A 16,036-nucleotide genomic window follows, 5' to 3' on the forward strand; every position below is an offset into this window, starting at 1 on the left:
GTGCAATTCAGGAGGTGAGGGGGGGCGGGGATGTTCTAGCCCTTTCGGTTGCCACTGTGGTGTTCTGCCTCAGTGACTTAATAAAAAAAAAATCCCTAGTAGGACACCTGGAACTGCCCTCCTCTGCTCTGCCGCCTTATATTAACAGTACACATATCCAAGTCAACAGAAACTGCTTGCCGTTATACAGGAGCAGGTCAGAGGACAAACAGCCCCTTGCTTTGATATACTTCCTGTTCTCTGCTATCAGGACATACCAGTCTCTAGTAATCAGGTGCACTGAAAAAAACAAGAGGAGAAGTACAGAAAAGAAACTGACCTGTTGCCAGCCTTTCTGAACTCAAGCTGATTCACCGTGTTTAGTTTCCGTATCAGCTCGGTTAATGATACTCCTCTGGAATATATTTGTTCAGGAGTCCAGGCAGAGATATTTCTTGGTAGAGAAACAGGCCCAGGTTGAGCTTGGGGATTTGAAAGGAAGAGAAAGCTAACTGAGAAATCATAGTCTGAGCTTCTCAAGTAAACTAAATCAAGAAGCTCTTTCTTTCTAAAGTATGTTTGCCTCCAAACAAGATTTCCTTCAGTGTTTCTTGAGTAGTCACAATTTTCCAGGGGCTATAGAGATCATGTTACATTTGTATCAACACAGTGCAACAGTCTTTTTTAGGACAGAGTTCTGACTTACTTCCATTGGACTTCTGAGTACAGATAGTCTCCCTAGCAAAACAGATATGTAAGACTAGATGGCAGTTTTATTACTCATTAGAGCTTCCTGATTACTTTTTGCTTAATTTCAGGGAAGATAATCATTATAATCTCAATTTCTTCATTGGTACAAATCACACTATAAAAGGTACTTCATTTTCATTCTTCTCCCATCAGTCATAACAGGCACTGCATCACATTTTCATTTAACCTTCAGAATGAGACAGCCAAGTTAGGACACTGGTTTGTCCTGGCAGCAGATGAGGAAATTATAAAGCAGTGTGTCCGAGGTTACTCAGAGAGCAGTGGTATAGCCAGATTCTAAATTCAAGGAGGTGTTTCTTGAAGTGTGGTAGTCTCTCCAACCCTGCCTCAGAATCACCTGGAGTTCATAGGGACACTCACATGAGTCAGACTGTTGTCAAAATGCACACATATGGTTAAAGGATTAGACGGGAGGTGCACAACTAGAAGAGATTAATCCCTTAACGGACTGAGGAGACCTCTTTAGGAGCTGTTTGAAGGAATTGGGGAGGGAGGGTTGGTGTCAGTCATAGTCAGGGTTATTTGGCAAAATATACTCAACATCTGATGAACCATGGTTTCCCACCCAAAGGCAGCAGCTAAGGTTCTTCACCACCTAATGAAGTGCTGGCTTCCAAGTTCACATGTCACGTGCTAAGTTGCTTCAGTCACGTCCAACTCTGTGACCCCATGGACGGTTGACTGCCAGGGTCCTCTGTCCATGGGATTTCCTAGGCAAGAACAGTGTAGTGAGTTGCCATTTCCTTCTCCAAGGGATCTTCCCAACCCAGGAATCCAACCCGTGTCTCTTACCTTTCCTGCATTGGCAGGCAGGTTCTTTACCACTAGTGCCACCTGGGAAGGTTGGCTTCCAAGTTAGACCTCCTCAAATTCAGAATCTGGCTATACCACTACTACCGGAGTGACCTCGGACACATGAATTGAAATCATGCTCTCAAGAGATAAGGAGAGATAAGGAGAAAAGTTAATTTCCATTCTCCCTCCATTCAAATGATTTTTATGATTTCCTCTATCTTATGATTTTATAGTAAGCTTCCCAGGTGGCTCAATGATACAGAATCTGCCTGCCAAGAGGAGGCTGGGACTTGATCCCTGGGTCAGGAAGATCCCCTGGAGAAGGAAATGGCAACCCACTCCAGTACTCTTGCCTGAGAAATCCCATGGACAAAGGAGCCTGGTGGGCTGCAGTCCAGGAGGTGGCCGAGTCGGACATGACTTAGCGACTGAACAACAACATGGCTTTATGGTATTATTTGATCCCTGACCTTTCTCTAAACAGACCAGTGTTGCAGAATAATCTTATTAGTGGTTGACACATCCATTTTCAGGTACTAGACAGGTATCTGATTCTGTTTATATCACCATGTGATCTCAAGGTGAAACACTCCTCTCAGTCTTATTTCCCGAACAACATGGAGATATTCACCTTTTCAAAGTTAGGAAGAGGTTATAAACCTGTCTGAGACAAAATAAGAGAAACGTCTCAAATATCCTGGGAAAGGGAAATAACTCTTACCAATTTAAGTTACTTTAAGAGTGTTTTTAAAAATATAAGTATAAAAGGGAAAGTGCTATCCTGGGTTTATAAGTGAATCAAGGATTTATCCTTGCAAAACTGGTTCTACTTCCCCTACATAGGTTCTTCCCAAAATAAATAAATCTTTAGGCAAAAATCACAGGAAAAGGATAAAGTGTCCTGATCACTCAATCACAAAAAAGCAAAAAAAAGTAAATGGATGATGATTTCACCACAGGAGAAGGTTTCTCAACTAACTAGATACCAAAAGCTTATAAAGTACACTGTAGCTTAGTTCCACCTCAACTGCAGAGCTCTGAAGGAAAGAAAAACACAAGAAGAAGTTTTATTTAACCATGGTTGACTTTGGGAATTTTATGAGCTACAGGAATACAGATCCATATTTGGAAATCCATTATAAAATTAAGCACAGAAATGGGAAATAATTACAAATGCTTCAGATGATCAGACTGTACTGGAAAATGTAGACTCCTGACCTCCAGTGAGAACTTACTAGCACTGGCCATTAAGGATATGATATGGAGACAAAAAAAATTCATACAACAAATTAAATGAATGGAAGTATGAATTTATGCTCAAAATCCCTAATTTCTCAAAATTAGGAGAATAAATTTGTCTTTCCCCAACATTAGACCTATCAGCATGATTTTTATGATGCAAACTGTAGTCTGTGATATGTATTAAGGTTACTCTCTGTCAAAAGATCAGTGAATTTCAATTCTCATCTTTTGGAAAGTTCCAAAGGACATTCTAGGAAGCAGTCACCCTGTGCCAACATTCTCTTGGGGGCAACAAAGAAAGAAATTCGTGTAGTCTAGGATTTGTCTTTTACTTCACTGTGATGTACTGAGTACCCAGAATCAGAGACTAGTACAAAGTAATATACAATGAATATTTGTGAGCCAATGCAAGATGCAAAATACAAGAATTCTAGAACTTCCCTGGTGGTCCAGTGGTTAAGAATCTGCCTATCAATGCAGAGGACATTGGTTCAGTCCCTGGTCCGAGAAGATTCCACATGCTGTGAAGCAACTAAATCCATGTACCACAACTACTGAGCCTGCACTCTAAAGCCTGCACTTCTCTGCAACGAGAGACGCTCCCGCACTGAGAAGGCCATGCACCACAAGCACCACAGGTGGTTTCCGTATTTGGGAAGAAAAGAGAGGGTCCTTCTTTCTGGATGGAGATATGGGTAGGAATAGAAGAAAAGGTTTGTCAATCCTCATTATCAAGTGGTGCCCTAGGTTGACAGCTGCCAGCAACCAGGCTTTACTCTAAAGAGCAAGGACTCCTGGGGGCTCAGTCACAGGGCAACTTCACAACCTGCCTCTAGTCGTCATCCAACGCTCCTTCTCCTCCTTCTCCTCCTCCTCACCACAACTGTCTCACAACAGCTGTGAAAACTTACTTGGCTTGCACTTCAGAACTGACCCTCATTCAGATGTGACTAGAGACAGAAGTGTCTAGTGTCTATTGGGCCAAATTTAAATGGGGGTGTGTGTGTCACAATTTGGGTACCACTTTTATTATGATTTTATTAGCATACCTTATTGTATAAGCTGTCTGTTGGGCCAAATCTAATTGGGGGGGGGGAGGAGTCACAATTTGGGTACCACTTTTATTATGATTTTATTAGCATACCTTATTGTATAAGCTGTCTGATATTTCACATCCAACTCAATGAACATCTATACATGTTGACATTACTTCTGCGCTGCATTCTAATTTGAACACCATTTTAATGGGATTTAACTACCAAAAAAACTTGATTTTTATAGTAACGTCCTGAGATGCTTAATAGACATGAATAGATTTAAATTTTTTTTCAAGTCAAGATATCTAAGAACTGCTTACCACTTGCACAGAAAATGAATGAATGAGAAATTGCAAAGCAACAAGGAGCTTTCCATCATTTTAAAATTTTCCAGTAAAAGTGCCAGTTGGAAAATATTTCAAAGTTCTTACAGCTCTTACAGTTAAGAGCTCTGCAAACGCTCTCGGGTTTTTATTTCATCTGATTATTTAGATGATTATCAAGGCTTTAATTTTCTACAAAAGAAAGGTAGCTCTTAATTCCAGGTTCTAAAAAGGAAATGCACAAGATGAGACTGGAACAACTAATGCCAGAAAAAAACAAGGAGGCTATCCATGACAAAAAGGACACAGAAGCCAACTTGGAAGGGGCACCCAGGGGCCAAATACGAGATAATCTGGGCACAATAAAAATATTGCAATGAATTAAACACTTTAACTACATAAAACAAATATATGACTTACCTTTGGAGGTTGCCTGGGCTCTGGTCCATTACTGTAAAACTGGTAAATAAAGGAAAAGGATGTGATCTTACCTTCCTTATGTTCTAGGGAAACCAAGTAATTGATGGAAGAGTTTCTTTTTAAAGAATTCTAACTACTTACGTAAAGAGAATGAAAGAATCTGAAAATTATCACTGCAATACCTATCAAAGTTTGCTAAAACCATTACATAAAAGGTTGCTATGAAATTTTTAAATAGAGAAATCAATCTAATAACATCTGAATCTGTCCATCTGTCCTAGCATCATTAAAAATGAGACAACCCAGACATTATGTACCTTCTAATATGATTCAACAGAAGTACACAGTACCTATAAAATTACTGCCCAAAAGGTATATAGTGAATCTAATAAACTCCCTTACATCTAATTAACAATTTACAGATAACAGAGGGGATAGACGGACAAGTTTAACACCATCTTAAAGACAGAATCAGTCAAATCCAAAATGTGAGAAATTCTACAAGACAAATCGTCTAATTTTAACCTGAAAAATGGTACAAAAGTGGGAGGTGTGTGTAATTTAGAGGTTAAAAAAGACTTAAGAGACATAGCAACCAAATGCAATGAATGACTCTCATTTGGATCTTTATTTGAATAAACAGTAAAAGAATGTTTTTTGAGGTATATGCAGAAATTTGAACATACAGTATTACAGCATGAGACAGCCATGAAAATGGGCTTCTCTACTCTCCTACTGTAGGCTGGGTAATTAACTGACAGCTGCTGTGATCTGAATCTGCCACGGTGTTCAGCTAAGACCCTGCTTCCTACTGACTACTCCCTGCCAACAAAGGAGCATAGCAGGAATACAAAGGCAAGCCCACTCCTGCAAGATGCAGGACTGTACTCTGATGAATGAGCATCTTCGGCAGGAGGACTTTTTAAGACTTGCTAAAACTTTCTTCAAACTTCACTGTGAATGAAGACTTCCTGCTCAACCATCTTTCCTCCCTCTCTTCTTCACTGCAGTCAGATCTGTACCGAGGTTTCCCAACCAGCCCTAGCTCCTTCCCCATGTTTCCTCACAGGTGTTTTCCCCACTAAATATCTTGCAGGCCTTCCAGGAGAATCCAAACTAAACAGATGATATCAAGAAATGACCATTAAATATGTTGGGTATGATCATACTGTGGTTATTTTTTAAGCCCTTATCTATTAGACACACATACTCAGGTATTTACAGGTGAAATTTAACTGTAAAATACCTCAGCAAAAAAAAGAAAAAAAAAGGGGGGCATAGATAAACTAAGATTGGGTAATTTTTCTCCTTTTGTGTATATCTGAAATGTCCATAGTAAGATATGAAAAATACCTAACCAGTAATACCTCAGAACTGTTGAGGTCATCAAAACAAAGAAAGTCTAAGAAACTGTCAGAATTTAGGGTGTAAGGAGGAGAAATAACAGCTAAATGTCATGTGCTACCGTAGAGTGGATCCTGGAACAGAGAAAGGACATTAGGGGAAAAGTGAGACTATTTGAACCAAGTATGAACTTCAGTAAATGATAATGCACCAATACGACTCATTAGTTGTTACAAATGCACCACACTAATGTCAGACATTAGTAACAGAGGGAAACGGGTGTGGGGGTATTCGAGTACTCTCTGTCATATCTTCATAAGAATTCTGTCATCAAAACCTGCTCCAGAGCTTTTAGAAAGTTAAAACAAAACAAAAAAAAGTAATTCTTTAACTACCTCATAATATAAGAAAACAATTAACGCAAATAGACTTTAATTTTCTTTACTCATTGAGATCCAAGTTTGTGGATTTCCCATCACTGGCCAATTAAGGAGAAAATGCTTTTCAATTTCTGGCTCCACAGAGAGTAAATTGAAAATTCAGTCTCCCTATGGACTACCCCACAGTATTTGTACACGCAAGAAAACAAAAACAAACCCATAACTCTGATGAAACATACATTTATTTGCTCCCATTAAGGTTTAAAGTTTAACAAAAATGCTTTTCTGATACCAAAAAGCTTCAGGCAATAAGAGATCGACCTTAACACAGAAAAACAAAGATTTCATTTACAGACTCTTGGACTTAAGAATTCATTTGAGTTCCAGAGATAATACTAAACTAATAGGTTTATGTCAAGCTGCCAGTATCCATGCTGAGGCTTTTCCTGATACAATCTTTTGCAACATAAGCAACACTGAAAAGATCACTTTTTTTTCCCCCACAAGTTCTTGTTATATTGCTTATACAATGTCCAAAAACAAAAGAAAGACCAAAGATCTTTGCTTAAAAATAGAAATGCATAATGCAAATTTGCAAGCTTTGACCTGCATCAGAATCATTTGAAGGGCTTGTTAAAACAGATTGTTGGGCCTCACCTCATTCTGTTGTTGGGTGGGGCCCAAGAATTTGTATTCTTTTGTATTCTAACAGGTTTCTAAGTGAAGCCAAGGATACCAGTGTGGGGACCAGACTCTGAGAACCACTGGGAAAATATTTAATAGGACAGTGATTATGTCATAAAAGTATGTCATAGCAAAAGGTACAAAACACTGCTTTGTCACCTTGAGCAAATTAATCTCCCAATCTCTTTCTTGCGTAAGTTTAAGGAATCAAATAAATACAGCACTGAACACAATGCCTGGCATATATGGCTACCGAGTAACTAACCACCAAATGTTTTCACGATATATGAAATTGTTAAGGCACTAGAGGTCGTGACTGATCCTTCTGCAATTCCATGGACTGTAGCCTGCCGGGCTCCTCTATCCATGGACTTCTCCAGGTAAGAGAAGTATGGAGTGGGTTGCCATTTCCTTTTCCAGGGGATCTTCCTGACCTAGGGATCGAACCCAAGACTCCTGCAATGGCAGGCAGATTCTTTGCCACTGAGCCACTCAGGATGCCCTATACGAAATTAGGGTTAAAGTTATGTTCAAATTGTTAACTGAGTTACTCTGCTTAACAAAACTGAAGATATACTGCTCTCAAAAGAGTTACAAGAGGTACTCTTAGGCTTCTATTGATCATTAATTAGCATTCTGAAATGTCCATTCATTCAATTATAGTTTTCACTGATTAACTGATTTACATCAAATAATAAATACGGTTAATGTGAAAATTACTGGCATAATTTTACTTCAAGTTAGTGATGTTTACTGTCCTGAACTACTCATACATGAAACTTTCAATCTGCTACAAAAGGCTATAATTTTCCCAATTTTCTGAACACTTGTATAAGATGAATGTATTCTTACCAAAAGTGATTTGCAGGTTCTTCAAATGAACTTTCCTATGCCTCTAACTGATATCTTTGTTTATACCTGCACTACAAGAATAATAAAAGGAATCAGACACCTTTCTACTATTTTTCTTAAAAATTTGCTTCCATAAAACTAAAATGTCCACTGATGACATCATTTACCTTTAATCATAGAAAATATTAATAGTTTACATTTTAAAGAAACACAAATATTTCCCTGGATAAAAGCCTATATGGTCATATAAACACTGTAAATTTCATGTCCCATAGTATATCTAAACATGTACAGCAGCTGATCATATATGGATTGACTATAATTTATACTGAGTAGTTTTGCATACTTCAACACAGAATACAGTTAACATGAAAATTACTGGCATAATTTTCTTTAGTGATTTAAATCTACCTTTCCTAACTGGATCATATTCTTTTTTTTTTTTTTTTTTCCATATCGCTCAACTGACACCAAGTAGCTTTCTCCTTTATTAAAAGCATCTTTATTCAGTCACAGTAGTTTTTTGGAAGTGACAGCTGAATTATGCATTTGATCCAGAATTAAGAGATACATTTTGCTTTCTTTTTAGCCTTATATGGTTAGACATCCAAAAAAGGAGGAGGGAGATTGTAAAGGGTATTATAACTATTTCTGTTTCTTTAACATAAAGGTCTAATATTACATAGTTCTTTCCAAGAAGCTGACCAGAAATAAAATGTAACCTCTTGTAGAAGTGGGAAGAGAAAACTAGAGGCATGAGATTAAAAAATTATGTAGGTAGTTTAAAGCTACTCATAGAATTGTGTGCACCCACTGAGTGAATCTAGAAGAGACAGAGAGAGAAAAAAAAGGGGGAGTGGGATTTGATGACGTCTAAGATAAAGGGCTCCAGTTCCAGTGCAGACTAGGAGACTTTGCAAAATTTTTTTAATAAACTTGCTAATGGAGCACATTCTTACATAAGGACTTGAGACATTATCTAAACAGCCTGACTGAAAGATGCCTGCTCACTTGTTAGACATCTATGACATTACTGAGAAGATTAATCTACAGTTCTAGAAGTAAAGACCGATTAGCCCGTGCAGGTGTATGAAGAATGACACATCAGGCAAAAGGTTCTGTAAACCATTTACAAAAAACAAACAAACAAACAAACAGACTGGATTTTTACGTTCCCAGATCTCTACTTATCTTTTCTAACTGTAAGGGACCTGAAATTCTTTGACCACCATCTGACTTAGTGGATGATAGATCCAAGTTTGGATTAAGAAATTATTTGTGTAGTTTCAAAACAAAGACAATTATGTGTACACTTCCTCACTATTTCAAAAAGCCCCACCACAAATATATTCAGATTTATTAATACTATATTTTTTTCTTTTAAAACACAATTCCTGCTACAATAATATTCTAAAGATTTTAAAGTATTACATATTGTTTCAGTAAGAGGCACAAAAGTTAATTAGAATATTAGCACTGTCCTTTAACTTTGAAAATAAAACTCAAGGTCAGGGTTTTACTGATGGTAGAGGAAAGAATAAAAAATTAACCAGTGTTAAAAATTAAATGAAAATTTACTTTTTTATTGAATATTTGTTATTTTCCATGCAAAGCATATTAGAAGTGAATCTTTATCATGTTGACTACCTCAGTAAAAACCTATGCAATGAGAATTATGAGAGTTGTCTACACAATACTAAAGTGATCAATAAATTATCAGATGCTTCTCTACGAATAATTGGATAACCTGAATTAGCTGATTTTTCAACAAAACAGTAAATTTTAGCTTTCATATGATCTTTACTAGTAACAGCAGACATCTTAGACTTAAATTTAGAAGAAAAGCATAACATTAAACACCCTGAATAGCATGGTCAAAACTTTCAAGAAACAAGTTCACCAAAAAAAAGTAATATACATCTATCAGGCATCCAGAAGGGGAAACAAAACAAGCATGTAATAAATGTCCATCAAGTGATCATCACTAATATTCTATTATTATCAAAGTGACTGCCAATATGTGAACTGTTTATTAGACTTAAATACCTAAAAACAAATCAGTAATCAATAATGTATACAGAAAAACTAACAAAATCACATTTGAATAGCATCAACAGTTGGGTGTATCTGACATACATTGAATTGTTTTTACTTCATTACTGCTCCAAATGCTTTAAAATGTTCTTTTCATAATATATAATTATCTGAAAGAAACATGGAAAGATACATCCCAATATGTTCAGTCTTTCCACCATTCAGTAAATGCTACAGCAAATTAAACAGTACCTATTATCCAGAGCTTAAATACAATGGCTGGATAATTAATACAAAATACTTTTGAATGAACTATTCAGATTAGACCAGCTGCTGCTACTTATATACCATTACAGATTATACACTCTAGATATAAGTGCTGGTCCATGTCCATTTTTTGGAAACTTCTGTAATATCTAGAACTGTATAGCCAGTTGACTAATAAATACTTGCTAAAAGAGTAAGTATGAAAATTTAACATACCCCCGTAACCATACCTTTTTCACATACTCAAACATAATTATTTGGGGGTGGGGGTGGGGATATGACTTTAATATGCTGTGAGATTCTAGCTAAGTAAACTAAAAAAAAACAACGTGGGCTCAGGTTTTCTTGGGCAATGATTCAAGCCTACACTGAGAATCAAAAGACTAACTTCTATACATCAGTGAGAAAACCAACAGCATGGGGGGAAGTGCCTTTGTTGATGGATTTGATAAGCAAAATATTTGCTGTCTAACTAGTACTATGTCTTCAGTTCATTAAAACAACAAAAGAAAAGTGTCACTAGTTCTCAGATAAGTAATACTAGTTACAATCCTAATCAATGGGAAGTCCTTTGTTCATGAGAGCACAGTTCCAGTGCAAAAGAAAGTTTATTGTTACATATTAGGAATGGTTTAGATATAATAACATTTACCACCGACTTTAGCATGTTATCTTAAAGGTCTAATTCCCAAATGCTAGTTCCTCCTCACTTAATAAATTCTCTTCAGTGAAAAGCTGGTGTGTTTGTTTCTTGTGTTGCAAGATGAAAACACATGCCTGAATCTTATAACAGGTTATTAACAACATTATGAGTAGTTATTAAATAAGTGCCAATACTGCATGAACTTACTAGGTACTGAGTCAAGATCAAAGAATTACAAAAATACGAAAGATGACTATCACTATACATAGCAATATTGTCTAGGACATCCAATTGATCATCGAACCCAAAGTCCTTCCTATTGTGTCTTTCAGTGTTGAACATATGGACATTCTACTACATTGACTTGCATTGTTTTCCACAAAGTATTAGTGGACTTTAAAACTTACATCTTAGTTTCTAATTATAAAAATCCAGATTAATCCAGAAAATATAAACGACATGTAATTGAGGTAGGATTTTCACCTTTAGGAATATACTGCTTTCTACTGGAATTAAAAAGTTATTTTAAAAGATACACTGCTTCAGGTATCTACTGATGCTTAATTTTCTATGTCATAAGCTACTTGAGCAGGTTTGACAGGCTATTTACATTTAGTAAATTCCCTTAGAAATACACACCAGAAAGCCTTCCTCTTCCTCTCTAAAGATAACTGTAGTGCAATAAAATCAGTAACAATTTTAGAAAGATGAAACGATAACTTCAGTAATTCACAAGTTAATATATGCCAGAAATCAAGGAAGCAAGTCATGTTTATCCTAAAGATAATAAACTTATTGTTTGGAAAATAATATCATAAACACATACACTCTGGATATGCTTTATTATGCCACAAATTTCCAGGAAATATAAGAAATATTTCTGAATGGGACTAATAATTTCACAAAAACTAACACTTTATTGACAACAGTCAAGTATTTTAAGATAGTGTACATTTAAGTAACCTTTTAAAAATCTCAATGTTTTTTATAAAATTTAAAGGGAACCTGTAGCAGATCCTACTTTGCGTTTCAACATTCAGTGTCAAACCTGTATGTGATATAAATGCACATTTTAAGGATGGAAGGGAAGACAGCACATGAACTGCTTTGCCAAAGTGGTCAGGCTCCTCCCTGCATCTGTACTACGTACCACTATGTAAAAAGTTCATCATTGCAAACGTTCCTGGTAAACGGAAATAAAGGGAAAATTTTAAAACGGCTTGGTCTTTAAAAGCATTAATACCTGGTATAAATTTAAAGAGGGAAATGAGATATTTCTTTACTTCCCAATGGGTTAAACAAAAAATTCAAAATACTTCTCTTATTTGGAGAATGAGTACACTAATATATTTTAAGGCTGGATACTGACAGCATTTTCACAATATCCAAACTACGGATCGGAAACAAGGCAATACTGATATTTCTGCCATACATCCAAGGGTAAAGAAAGGGAGATGAGGACTTCCCAGCCAAAGCCAGTGACTGAGCCTGGCACGCCACTTTGACAAGCGGGCAGCAAACCACTACTCCCACGCTGGGAATATTCTCCCAAAGGATGCCGTTATGCAGTAATTCTACAACTATATCAAGTTTGGTAATCTATCAATGAACTTTTCGGTAAATATATATATATGGACATATGACAAGTTTTCCAGAGACAAAGTTAATTATTAAATAAACTAAAGGGTGAAATAATGCTGATAGCTAAAATTATGTTAATTTCAGTGATTCCAATGGAAGTTATGGGGGGAAAGAGGCACGAGGAGCTGTCTGCAAATCGAAATTATGATCCAAATCACCACATGTTGAGCTTATTCTATCCAAGGTCTCAACTTAAACCTACCTAGAAGTGGTAACCTAGGAACTCCTTTTAAGCAATCCAGGTGACTCTGATGATTACTCAAGATTGAACTTCTGAAGTGGGGGACTGTGGCAGGCAAGAGGGTGCAATCTAGGCTACTGAAGAGAGTTTCAGAATTCAACATCTGATACTCACCATTTACTCTGCAATATCCCTCCCTATCTTCTAACAGTGAATCATGTAGTGACATAGCAAGTGAAGAGTCGGTAGGTACCCAAAATGGATTTTACTATATTCAAGCTATTTACATACATTAACTGCTGTACTATTAGAGATTCAACATCAGACAGACCATTCTTAATGTATCTTAAAGGAGACAATTTCTTTACTCAACATGAAAACGTAACATAAAACAAGTCTAAATACTATTATTATTTGATCAAAGAGAAATTTTTCATAATTCTTCAAAATAATTCTGTTTTTAAAAATCCAAAGTTAAGAGGAAAGTCCTTAAATTTGAGGTAGGGGAATAATTTTCTCATATGAGAACAACTGTGTCACAGTGTTATCTGCCAAGTCAGAAACTAACAAAATATTTCAGTACTATTTCTGTTTATGTACTGCTTTGTTACTGTAAATATAAATGTTTTAAATGTGGATAAATATTTTGGTTTGATTCTAATGCATGTAGTTAAAAATATGAATTGTTTTTCTTATACAGTCACTGAAATTATATATACTTTTTAGGCTTGATGAATAAACAACCTTTAAAATACTCCATGTTCACTTATAAACCTTGGCATAATTATAAAAAAAGGAGTACCTACATAAGAAATTATACATTAAAATTACAACTGTATGTTTTTCCAAAGTCAAAGTGATTTTAAATTTTTTTCAATATCTGAATACAAAATAGTACATTTTAATTTACTATATAGCACAATTCAAGTATTCTCTTCAATTTTATATTTAGCCAACTAGTACTTGATATTAAGTGACTTTTTTAGCTTTCCTTTTTAAAGATGACTGTTATAAAAGTGTGACTCCATGTTCTTCTAAATGCTTAGAATAAGCTAAAAGAAAAAATGACAGTAGCCAAAGACCTTTATGAAATATCATCAACATATAACAAGTTGTACACATCAGTAATAAGGCATTTGCAGGTAATTCCCCCAAAAGTATCTGAATTCATGTAAACAAACACTAAGTATATTCTTCGAGGGGGAAAACATACTACCATACATGCAATATATTCAGATGGTTGTGAGTTTAAACCATATAGTATTTGAATATCACACAAAACCAAAAGAGGCCTAACCTACCAGTTTAGTAACTAAAAGATGTTACTTATTCATGGAGTAAAAGGTTGATACTTTTTGAAACTGATAATGACAAAGAAATACTTTGAAAAGAAACACCCACTGTTTTCTAGAAATAAATATACATAGTTAGTTTAATGCATTACAGGATAGGAATATTGTCCTAGCATTAACATAACATTCAGTAGTTTTAAAATATTTTTCCACACTGAGCCTTGAATCTTCTACCTTGTTAGCTGCCCAACAACCTTCAAAAGAGTTTTATTCTCCTGCTTTAGTTGTTCATTTTCATCTTCTATGTCATCTAGGTCCTTTAGGAAACAAAAAGGAAAATAATACATAAGTTTTTTAAATGCTTAAAAATATTCTGAAGGTGATTTAAAAAAACACTTCAAAATGCACATTCAAAGATAATTCATATAAACAATTAATTTGGAAACATGGACTAGTTCTGAAAACAATTTCAGAAGGAATATGCGCCTCAGGTAAAGGCAGCATGCACTCTTAGACTCCTCACTGGCATCATGATAATGCAGGCCAGCTCTTGTCAGATCTTTCAGTTTTTAAAGAGAAGTCAGAAAGCAGAACTGTTTGTTGTGAACCTTCCAATTTCTAATCAAAAATGACAAGTCTTTAGTTAAAAAAAAATCCCTCCTTCCACAAATTGAGGGCTAAATACATATGCAGTCAGTAAGAGGTCTGGGGCCTCGGACTGCAAACGTGTGTCACATTAGGCATTAGGAAGGACCCAAGTACAAGTTCTATATAGACTTCCACCACCTTGGGTGATCTTAACAAGTGTTCATGTTGGGGAGTGAGACTCTGGGGAGGTGACATAACTGAGGCATACAGAAAAGGAGATCTGGGGCTTACCGAGTTGAGAGAAAGGTTTTCGAGTTTACAAAAATGCAAAAGCCACTATGTAATTACCCTCCAGCTTTAAAGCTATCAGATTCCAGGTCTCTGTTGCCTATATTAATCCCAGTGCCATAAATACAATCACTCGATAAATACAAAGACAATCCACTGTAATTTTTAGTTTGAAGAAACACGATTTCAAGGCAGACTATTTACTGATGGTTGGAAAAGCAGACATTTATAGATTTACCCTTGCAATTCAAAATACTAAACTTGGAGAGATAAATCTGAATTCTAAGCACACTATTGGACAGCAGCATTCTGATACATTTAGTATACTGTCTTTGAATTGAGTTCTAAAAGTACAAACACAGAATTTGTATTTATTCACAAACTAAATAAATGATATTAGGAAAGTAATTTGTTGAAAAAAAAAAAAAACAATAATAAAGATATGAGATTCTTTTTTAAAAGTACCACAACTGAGACCTATCTAAGATTTATCATTAAATGATAAAATAATACGTTCATATATCATTATTAGGTTATAATCTCTGTAAAGGCAGGTGTCTTATGCTTTTTAATAAACACAGTGCCTAAGACAGTGCCAGTACATCACAGAAGTCAAACATATTTGCAGATTTTATTAAATCACATTCTATAGCCAATAGAGGAATGCCCATGTTCTGAACCAAGATGAAAGGCAGTCATCAAGAATGAAAGAGCTTACTTAAAATTAACACTATTGAATACCTGAAGGTCAATTACTGGCTCAGCATATAACTATGCAATTCCTATACCCGGCCTGAGTTTCAGTGTCCTCCTGTACACCCTACAGTTAATCCATGGAGCTGTATTAGAATGAGTCTGCACATAATGCAGCTTTCTATTTTCTCTGCTTTTAGAATTAGAGTTAAGACTGGATTAAGAATTTGTTCCTTTTTCCCCTGAAACAAATTTCTTTCCTCCATCTTATGTAAAGCCTTCAAAATAGGAAAACTACGAAATCACTTCTCATAACCATTACCTAAGTATGGCCTAGCATTAATACCTACTTCTTAAGCAGGAAGTAAATACTAGGGCTGAAAAGGAAAAAGTGTTATGACCAGTAGTAATAGAGAACTTGGAGTAAGGCTAAACCTAAAATGGGGGATGAATACGTATAACTGGGGCAGGCAAAAGTGGTCAAAATACCACAAAAACAGAGACACGTGGCGTTTCTTATAGCAAGAAAGAGCAATTTCAGTTCTTCTTTGAGGCAACTCTGCCAGTACTGTTGTACATGTT

General features: G+C 35.8%; 1 protein-coding gene across 1 annotated transcript in view; it reads right to left on the reverse strand.

The window, feature by feature from the left end:
- Nucleotides 1–6,515: 6,515 nt before the first annotated feature.
- The window catches only part of PAWR (pro-apoptotic WT1 regulator), a 128,275-nt gene continuing 118,754 nt past the window's right edge, over nucleotides 6,516–16,036 (reverse strand). Inside the window, exon 7 of the mRNA XM_086398833.1 lies at nucleotides 6,516–14,202. Within this exon, the coding sequence (XP_086254959.1) occupies nucleotides 14,116–14,202 (87 nt within the window). The 3' untranslated portion in view covers nucleotides 6,516–14,115. The remainder of the gene's footprint in view (nucleotides 14,203–16,036) is intronic.

Source organism: Bos grunniens, chromosome 5 (genome assembly GCF_055505025.1).
Source record: "Bos grunniens cultivar Pamir isolate PY7600 chromosome 5, Bosgru_T2T1.0, whole genome shotgun sequence".
Lineage (NCBI taxonomy): Eukaryota > Metazoa > Chordata > Mammalia > Artiodactyla > Bovidae > Bos > Bos grunniens.